Source organism: Phaethon lepturus, unplaced genomic scaffold (genome assembly GCF_000687285.1).
Source record: "Phaethon lepturus isolate BGI_N335 unplaced genomic scaffold, ASM68728v1 scaffold40441, whole genome shotgun sequence".
NCBI lineage: Eukaryota > Metazoa > Chordata > Aves > Phaethontiformes > Phaethontidae > Phaethon > Phaethon lepturus.
In genome coordinates, this window is record NW_010521104.1 from 2,470 (window position 1) to 13,111 (window position 10,642).

General features: G+C 36.3%; 1 protein-coding gene across 1 annotated transcript; it reads left to right on the forward strand.

Moving 5' to 3' along the window:
• Positions 1–2,021: 2,021 nt before the first annotated feature.
• ARGLU1 (arginine and glutamate rich 1) lies at positions 2,022–6,851 on the forward strand (the record flags this gene model as incomplete). Its single annotated transcript, XM_010281393.1, has 3 exons — positions 2,022–2,247; positions 4,591–4,674; positions 5,942–6,851. Coding segments are annotated over 3 exons (475 nt in total), but the record flags the coding sequence as incomplete, so codon positions are not given.
• Positions 6,852–10,642: the final 3,791 nt, after the last annotated feature.

A 10,642-nucleotide genomic window follows, 5' to 3' on the forward strand; every position in this document is an offset into this window, starting at 1 on the left:
AACAATGAAGTGTGTGCAGGCACAGTGCTTAATTTGACTACATCATTAATTACTGAGGATATTTGAAAACTTATTTCAGACTTCAGTGTCAGGGGTTCTTTTTTTTTTGTAACTATGTACTAACCTGTATTCAGTTAGCTAACTTTTATTCTAGATTTCCCTGATGTTAAACACAAAGCTAAAATAGTTGAATAAAACACATCAATATGAGCTTTCTGAAAAAAAGGTTTCTGTAGAACAGCCTCTTACATGTGCTAAGCACAGTGAGAGTGCTTGCTGCTAAATAAATACCTATAAGAGGGAAGAAAAACCTTTAAAACTGAAAGGGTATGTAGTATATAAAGGTTTAAAAATTTGGTTTTTAAACTTTTGACCTCTCCCCTACCTTTCATCCAAAAAGGATCGTGGGTAGTAGTGGCTTATCAGCGACACACTTAACAGAATAGGGTTGATGTGTTTTTCTGGATGGTGGTGGTTGTCTGTCTTTGTTTTTTCTGAAAAAAATCACTTGCTTTAGGAAAAATGAATGCTGACTTAATGTGTTGCTGGATAGATTTGCTATCTCTTGAGGACATAAGAATAAAATTTGTCTTCTGGGGCTGAATGTTTAAGTTGAGGCTTGCAAAACTTTTTACTGAATCAGGAGATAGACTCTCCATTTGTTGCAATACACTTCTGAAAAGAAGATACATCAATGGGGAGTTTGGGAGCCTTTCACCTTGGTATTTCACATGTTTATCTAGATGGGTAGTCAATACCTTATTATCTCCAATTGCATATTTGCAAATTGTACCCTGGGAAATATAAGAGTTAGTTAATACTGTAACTTTTTTTAAAGTGTTTTTTTATGTCTCTCAATATAAATAAGATTTATCTCTCAATAAGAAAATGCAAGCGTTAAGCAAATGACAGGATATTAGGATATTACAACAGTAGTTGTTATTCTAAATCATGGATTTCTGGTGCTGACAGGCCAGAAAGATAAGTTTACAAGATTGTTCCGTACTTCACAGAATACTTAAAATGAAAGTTCAATTTTAAGGTTAAAAAGAACAACCTTCTTCCCAAAGCCCATAATAATTCTAAGTAAATAGTACCATATGAAACATAGCTATACAGTGTTAACTTTTGTTGGGTTTTGGATATCTAAATGTCATATTGTATTAGTGGTTGCTACCTGGAAGATTTTTTTTTTCTTCATTTGATAATAAACCTGAAATTGACCTAATCTTATTGTATCCTTTTTAATAAAAACTTAAAACAGTGATCAGGCTAAGTGCTAATGTTGCTGCTAAACAAAAATAAAGACAAGAAGACATTTTAAAGTCCTTCCAAAATTCAGAACATGGGAAACCATAAAGAATGCAAGGATTTATTTAGCGCTTGGCATTGGTATATTTATTTTTGGATAATTACTGTAGAATCAGAGTGCTGCAATAAAGAAGTGACGGAGAGCTGAGGTATTTGAAATTTGATAAGGTAAATGATTGGATAACTAGATTACAGATAGAACACCTGGAATGCTTGTTAAAATACTCAAATTACAAATTTTATTGCTTCTGTCTTCTATTTTAGTTATTAGAGATTAGTTTGGTGCCTCTGAGATGGTGGCTTTAAGTGAAGATTTTACAAGATATTATTGCTACATGTAGCTTAAAATTGAGACCATTTACATTCCTGAAGAGTGAAGGATGGACACAGCTGGGTGGGGTCTTTTTTTTCTTATTTCCCCCTCCCCCAAATGATCAAGTAGTAGTATGATAAGCTGTCGTCCTGAGATACGGAGAGATGCCAAATCTGCTGTGGTCCGAATGGGTTCCCTGTGGTAGCAACACTGATTGCCTGAATAATCACTTTCCCTAAATGTAGGACAAAAAATTGTTTAAATACATGATATCTGTGTGTATAAGGTATAACACTGTTTCAATAGTGTGGCTAATGCTGTGTATTTGAAAGAGTTTGTTTCAGTGCAACCATTCTTTGTTGATTAAAAAGGTAATCTTTGTGTTTGCATTTTGTAGTCGTCAACAAGAAATTGAAGAGAAACTCATAGAGGAAGAAACTGCTCGAAGAGTGGAAGAGCTTGTGGCTAAACGCGTAGAAGAAGAGTTGGAGAAAAGGAAGGATGAGATTGAGCGAGAGGTTCTCCGCAGGGTGGAGGAGGCTAAGCGCATCATGGAAAAACAGTTGCTCGAAGAACTCGAGCGACAGCGACAAGCTGAACTTGCAGCACAAAAAGCCAGAGAGGTAACGCTCGGTCGTTTGGAAAGTAGAGACAGTCCATGGCAAAACTTTCAGTGTCGGTTTGTGCCTCCTGTTCGGTTCAGAAAGAGATGGAATACAGCAAATCTAATTCCCTTCTCGTATAAACTTGCATTGCTGCGAAACTTAATTTCTAGCCTATTCAGAGGAGCTCACTGATACTTAAACAGTTATTCTCCTAAAAACTGAACAAGGATACTTGATTTTTAATGGAACTGACCTACATATTTCAGAATTGTTTGAAACTTTTGCCATGGCTGCAGGATTTATCAGCGGTCCTTTCATTTTTGGGGAAGGGTATTGAAAATCTGTAATTATGTATTCTTCATTTGTTTCATTTTGTTTACTTAGACTGTAAGAGGCTTTTGCCTTCAGTCAGGCAAAAAGCAGGGTCCAGCAGTGAGCTGCAGTACCTGTCTTTAACAAATAGGTTTCTTACTCTTTATTTAAAATGAACATTTTCTTTGAGCATACATTGGACTAATTCTGGGACTTCGAGCATAAGCCCATCCACGTCTTCACGAAGGATCTGTGTCCAAATCATTATATCCATTTTTAATAACTACTAACAACTTTTTTTTTCCCTAGAAGTTATAAAAGAGCAGGTTGCCCTTGTCTGAAGTCAAGCTGAACATGTGACTTGGGTTTTTGGTTTTTTTGGGGTTTTTTGGTTTTTTTTTAATCAGCAGCTGGAGCAGAAGCTGAAAATGTCTTTCTGTGAGACAGTAATTTGCTACTAAAGGCTTTGATGCCTGCCTGCACCAATCATTCCAGGATCCAGAAATTTCAAGGCAAACTTAAAACTGTAAATGGAATTTGTGCTAAATAGTCGTAAGTCTCAAATGCCTTTTTCAGTCTGTACCTCCTACACAGTTTATTTTAAATTAATATTTTGATTGGCTTACAAAAGGAAAGACAGTAGTAATGAAGCTTTCCCCTTCATACTAAATGTGACTTGTCTGTCACATAATATCTTTAAATTAAAAATTAAAAAAAGTAACACTGAGTTACAACAAATATTAAGAATATTAAATTACACTTGTTTTGCAAATTCAGACCTTACTATGAAAGAATTTAAGTTGAGTTTAGATGTCTGTAGTCAGTGAATGCTTCATATATAGAGGTTTTTGTTTGATCAGATGGATGACTCTTTTTTTTAAGTATTTTTTGCTGTTGTCAGTATGATGTGGAGAAGTCCCATCAGTTCTTAATAACTTAAAATAAACTTCCATGCCTGGAGTGAAGTGTGCTAGCTAGTAGCTGATTACTAGTCATAGTAAGAAGTTTTCTCTTCATATGCTTGCTTTGTTCGTATTAACTTTTTTTTCTTACACAGACATAAACCTCTGGCTAACTTTAAATCTTCCAAATATTAAAATAATTCGGATATATATTACGTGAACTGAAACACCTCAAAAACTATCACGCAGTCTTCATATTTGAGTTGCATAACAGAGTTCCATAAAATCCACCAAGAAAACAACAATTACAAGGCTTTATGTCCTGATCTTGCCTTCCCTGGACTCCTGAATTCCAAGTTCAGACTGCAAATGACAGTTTCACCTGTCTTAAAATTGTCAAAATATTGAATGTTAAGTCCATTCTCCCCATGAAAGAAGCCCATAGCTCCATGAAGTATGGATTACCATTTGTATTTTTCACTAACAGTAAATGTATTTTTCTTATTAATTGTTTGCCTTAGGAATGATTTACATATTTTTGTTCCTTCTTATCATAAACATCTGCATTCCTCAGCTCAGCCTTCCTTGTATGTTGTTTCTTTATAAATGGTTGAGCTGCTGATGCAGGTATTGCCAAGCTAACAGTACAAATCATTTTAAAGAGGAAGCTGGCGCGTATGGCAGCCGAGGAGCACACTCTGCAGGACACTGGACAAGACAGTAAATATTCAACTTTTAATGCTGATTAAAGGAGTATAGGTAAAGAATACGTAGGTATACTTAATTGGTGAGACAAACTATTCACTTTATTTATATTTTCTATATTACTTTTTAATTTGGTAAATACTATCCAGTTTTTGTAGTTGTCCTTGTTGATTTGTGTGATATTAAAATTCTAGTAATAAATTGTCAGGATTCTACGATTAGGGAGGGTTTAGTTGGTTGCTGTTTGGACTGGGCGGGATGATTTAAATTGAGTACTAGAAACCAGTTTTAGTGGCTGCACAATTTACCGTTGTGAGACAAAATAGGTGGCTGTAAAGCTGCCACTTTAAGTCAGTTCACAAAAGAATTCTGAGAAAGATTAGTGAACATGCAGAAATGAATATTTTACTTTACTAACATCTTGCCCTGTCCTCCCCTTTAGGAAGAAGAGCGTGCAAAGCGTGAGGAACTAGAGCGAATACTAGAAGAGAATAATCGAAAAATTGCAGAAGCACAAGCTAAACTGGTATGTGAAGATGTAGTTAACCGTTCTGTAGGGGAATACAGGTCCCTCTGCCTGATTTGCAACACAATTAAAATAAACAAATTGACCGTTTCTAGAGTTTAACTTGTCTGTTGCCGGTTATGTCAGTAGCATTGCTCTCCTTCACTTGAGCATAAGAGACCAGATCCTTAGCAGTAATGCTAGTCTGAAAAAATAGTTCAGGTGCAGTTAATTTAGAGGAAGATAGTTGCCTTCAGAATTTAAAAAGTACATTTGTAACTATATCTCACAGGGAAGGCTGAAGTAAGTTTGCAAACGTTTGGTTTCTAGAGCAAAAGTGACTAATTTGTTGAGAAGGACAAGTACGAACTGGATTTGAGACTAGTATAATGGTGATGTACAAGTGCTGAAAGGGACTTTCAGCATAAGCTTAAGATGTCTAAGTTATGAAAGTCTAGCTTATGTTGGTCTCCAAGCCTATTTAAGCAGGTGCCTGCCTTGTGAGAACATTCAATATGATTTAGCTGATTCTAATCAATTAATAAGCCAAACTAAGTGCTTCTGAATCCTGATTGAACTCTGTCGATTTCAATTACTCGAGTAATTACACCTTTTCCAGGTAAATATGACACTTCTTAAAACTGTTTGCTTGAACTACATCTCCTTTAGATCTCTTTCTGTTTTACCCTTTCGTGTAAATATGGTGGAAATGTGACAAATAGAAAATTTAAAGTGTTAACTGATGTAATGAACAAAACAAGCGCCGTTAGAAGACCACTGGAAGAGCTGTAAGAACCCTAAGTCAGCCTAAGGATTGACTTGTTATAAATCAAGTAAAGAGGATTTTGAATTAGGAGGGGGATTTAGATGAGTTTTGGAGTTGGAACACCTGTGTGAAGGTCTGTTACTTCATTATATTGTACGTATTCATTATATTATGTGTATATCTGACACATGACAGGTGTCAGGGGAATTTATCTATATAGACAGTGACTTCCTTAATTAACAAGTAATGTGGTGTTTGCAAAGTAGTACTGAAAAATGCTGCATGTAAGCACTCAAGATTTCAATACATTAACTGTAGAAAGTTTTCAGTGTTTCTTCTAAACTCAGTTCAAATAACCATTTTATAAGTAGTTTCACTGAAACCTACTATGGCATCTAGCTCAGGTAGAAGTGCTTGCATACCTATGCAGGATTGGACCTGTTTGGAAGTTAATATGGACTTGTAAATTGCTTTTATGACTACAAAATATGCTGGCCTAAATTCTACCATTTTCATATATAGGCTGAAGAACAATTGAAAATTGTTGAAGAACAAAGAAAGATTCATGAGGAGAGGATGAAACTAGAACAAGAGAGACAACGTCAGCAAAAGGAAGAGCAAAAAATTATCCTGGGCAAAGGAAAGTCTAGGCCAAAACTGTCCTTCTCACTAAAAAGCCAGGATTAAATTGCAACTCTGAACTCTTAAAGGAAAAAAAAAAAAAAAGAAACAAACAAAAAATTAACAACAAAAGAGAAAAAACAAAAAAAAAAAACTTTGTATGGTAGCTTCATGTTGAAGTGGTTTTTTTTTTTAATTTTTTTTTTTTTTTTTTTTTTTTTTTTTTTTTTTTTTTTTTTTGTCTTTTTTGAAAGTCTGGAAAGTTAGCTTGTTCTAATAGGGGCTGTGCTCTGCAATTCCTAATTTTTTTTTTTAAACTTCCATTAAGTTAAACCCTTATCAGATCATTGTTGCCTTTTAGAGGGTAATCTGTTCTCATCAATTTTGTTTCTGTATTGGTGGTCTGAAGCAGATCAGGTCACTTCATGAATTGTGGATAATCTGATAAGGTTTTACTGACCTACTCATCAGAGTTTCACTCTGATAATTGACAGAACTTTATACTGGGTATTGCTGACTTTTAATTTTTTTTTTTTTTTAAGTCAGTAAATACATGAGTAAATTGCCATAGTATTACTGGACCTCTGTGGTTTATTGTTAAATCAATGTCCTGTGATACTGTCCCATTGTTGCGCTTGATGTTCCTGATACAGGTAAGGAAATAGTTTGTCATTTCTGCTATGAATACATAGAGAGAGTTCAGTATTGTCTCTGTTAGATTTGTTTTTATTACATTGACAGCATTCAACCAGCGTTCCCCATTGTGTAAATAAACCAATTTGCTGAATAAAGTGAAAGTCTTAAATTCATATGTTTAAGTAAATTTTTTTAGTACACTTCTATAAAACAGCTATAAGAGTGACAATTCACATTATTAAATTCAAGACTATAGTGGTATTTTTTTTTAATTTTGCTTTAAACTATTGTGGCTTCTCCTACTTATAATGCAAAATTACACACAGTAAAAAATCCCTGCAGTTGTGAATGTTTTTGATGGCTGCTGCTGTTTTCATGAATGTTGGTTTTTATTTTGACAGAGACTTATTTCAGCTGTAGTATCATGTTTAAACAGCTGTTTGGCTTACTGCACTCAGACCAATACTTCCATATCTAATCCCCTTCAGTTCACCTCATAATATAGTATATTGTATAAGTTAAGGTCATTACCATATAATGAATCTGATGGATCCTAAAGGATTTAAAAATGGAAATTTTTTTCCCAAAGGACTGGACCGGCTAGCATACTTGAAGTGAAAAACAGAAAGTGAGATTCTGTCTAAATATATTGTTTTAGTCAGAAAGCAACTGTTACTCATATACAGATCTTGAATGTTATCCATTTATATATACAGGTTTTATTTTGGAAAATGAAACTACAGATTGAAAACTATATATCTAAAGTCCCCTTTTTGTATATAATTCTTCTAACAAAACCTGCATTACTATAGCTTGTCCAGTTCTAAAACTTTCTTTTTCCTGTCGGTATGCAACATCTGTAGGAGGCATAAAATGGAGGTTATAAGTAGTTGCCTGAGCATTTGAATGTCACTGGACAAAGTTGGAAATAATTCCTGATATTCCCAAAAGATATTAATTTGCCAGATTCTGTAGATTTGACAAATTAAATCTGGGCGCAGGTTGAGTGTGCCTTTGAAAGCAGTACTCAACGTGCTTTGTATGAAACCTGGGCTTGGGGGCAGACTGATGTGTATTGCTTTGTCCAGTATGTCAAGAAAAATGTGAAGACAGTAAAATACCTACACTATTACTGTACTTAAATTTGTCTATATATTGTATTACAAAAGAAGGTTGAAGGTTGCTTAATGCGTAAAAACAAAAACTGAAGCTAAATAAATCATGTACATGACCTGTTGGCAGGAGCAGGCTGTATTTAAAGCTCAACAGATACCTGTATTTCTAAAACAGAAAACATCCCCTGTTCCCTTATGAGAAACAAGCTATTAAAAGTCAATACTCAAAACAGACCGATGCATTTTTGTTTCCTCTCCTCCTCTAAAATCGAGAAGCTAAGTTCTCATGCATGCAGCTGTGGTCAAGCATTTTGTCCTACATCACTGATCTGCTGCTAAATGGCATTTGTTCTCTGCACTTAACATTGTGTAGGCTTAGACTTTGAGAGGTTATTTTCAATCACACCTTTGGGACTACTGGATGTCCAATCACAATTAGATCACCCGTTGTGCCATTTCAGACCTCCTTGTCTGTGTTTCCTTCCCCCTGCCCTCAAAAAAAGAAAAGCAGTTACATATTTCTTTTTTTGTTGGGACAGAAGTTCAGTTGGTAAAAACCACTGTCTCTTTACTGTCCTAAAGCATTCTGTATTTCTTAGGTTGCTTTTTGTAGACCTGGTATGGGTGGATGTCACGTTTGCATTATTCTGGGGTTTTCTTCCTTTTTTAAAATTACTGTAGGACTTCAGAGACATTGATTTCTAGGAAAATAGAGGTGCGCACAGTTCAGGAGGGGTGTAAATTGACATTTGACAATGAGAACTCGAGATGTTCTTAGATTCCCTTAAAACTTGATACCCTTCTAATGCAAAGGAGGTTAGAACATAGATGGACACTTACGTAGTGATTAAACTGAGCTTGCCGGGGCTGGGGGGCGGGGGGGTGGTGGTGTCTACGTGAGGTTTTTAACCTACCTAGAGAAATTGCTGTTAGAAATTGTGTGGGGTGTTTAATTTTTATTTCATTACAGTTTGAAATACCAACTTCAAATTTTGGTTAGACAATTTCTCATTCTCTTTTTCTGTGTGTGCCACACACACACCCCCCCCGGGAGGCATTTTTTGTTCATTTTTTGTTGCCACTTACACTGAGCAGTATTCATTTCCCTTATATGATGACAGAAGTGATCTTGGTTTTCCCAACCCCTGTTCATAAATGACCTGGAGAATTATTTCAATACTGAACAATGCATCTATCTGGCAGAGGCAGGAGAGAGTGGAGGGCATTACAGCAGTATCCTAGCAGTGTGCTGTTACTTTGGAGATCTGTTGAGCTGCACTTTGAACTTCCCCTGTTCATTATCGTCATTTTTCCAAGCGCAAGCGGGCAGCTGACTGCTGTGAAATGTATGGGAGAGCTGGTGTCCTTGAAGCTTCACAAAGCAGAGACAATTAAGTTGGCGAGACATCTAAGCTGCCAAGCAACTGCATACCTACATATAGACAGATATGTCAGTATTCTCTTACTAAAGTATCAATACTTCATCTGCTCCTATCTTGTCTTGGAAGAAGGCGGCTCTATCTTCATTGCATCTCCTCTTCTCTTAAGTGTTGTGCCACCTTGTACACCTCACCCTTTCTCTTGCCCTTGCCAACTTGAAGATCATAAACCCTGCTTTCTGATGTTACCAGTGTGCACTCTTAGCAATTTTTTGAGTTTCTGTGCCGTTTGTCTGCATGTACACCAAAATACCAAGATGGTGGTTATGATTCACTCTTAACTGCATGAAGTGACTCATTAAACATTTTCAGAATATTTGGGGATGTGATGTCCCTTTGGCAAGCTGGAGGAAAATTATTAGCTCTTGTTACTGTAGGGCCTCAACTCAGAGCAAGTTCAGGTGAATTTCAAGTTGATAAAACGCTTTTCAGTTTGCCATTGCAGAGGTGATTTATGTCGGGAGAGAGCTGTGAAACTGCCTATGTGCCTAAGGCTCATTCCAAGGTGGGAGGCTATGGTGGAAGTGCCCAGGCTGGTAAAATTTCAGACCAACAGGCCAGTCCAGCTGGAGCTGAACCATGACTTCCACGCATCTCCCTTCCGATTTCACGCTCGTACCACCCAACGTGTGTTACAGAGTTATCCCCTTCTCCCCATCCCACTCTTTCGTTAGCCAACTGAAGCGTGCCGAGCCTTATGTTTCCATACAGAACAGCCTAATGCTTCCCATCATCTTTGCTAGACTGATGCGTAGAGCAAAGGGTTACGCTGGCTCAGCGAGTGGTCAGAGTGGTCAACTCCGCACAAGGGGATGTAAACCCTTGTAAAAGGCCGGTCGTGTAGCAGAAGTTCAATCTCTGGTCTTGTTTTCCACCCCAGGCATCTTGTGGCAGGCCGCAAAATAATGTAAGAATTTTTGTTTTCACAGAGCGATATGGAGAATCGGTATAAAAATAAGTCAAACGGAGAATTAAAATGCATGGTTAGGACGTACCAACTTCTTTTCTGATTTTTATTACAAGGCTGCTTGAATTCTATGAGTGTATTTCGGAGGAGAGGACCTCATTTTCTAAGAAGCTATGGTTAACCAAAATTGCAGATATAAAATGGACATGAAGACAAATTAACATCTAGTTATATACTCACTCTACCATAAGTGCAGAAAATGCATTGTTATGGTGTGAATGGTACTTTAGGAGCAGTTTCAAGTATCTGGTACACTTGGCCTTTTGTACAAACGATAAACAGTTATTTAAATCAGTAAGCGTCAGTCACGCGATCATTTGTCTTTATGAAATTTAGCAGTAATTGTATTTATTGAGTTACCTCTTTTTGACTTTTAAAATGGGTGAATTTTCAAGTCATGATGAATGATAGTGTGCTTTCCCACTTAATAAAAAAAAAAATCATG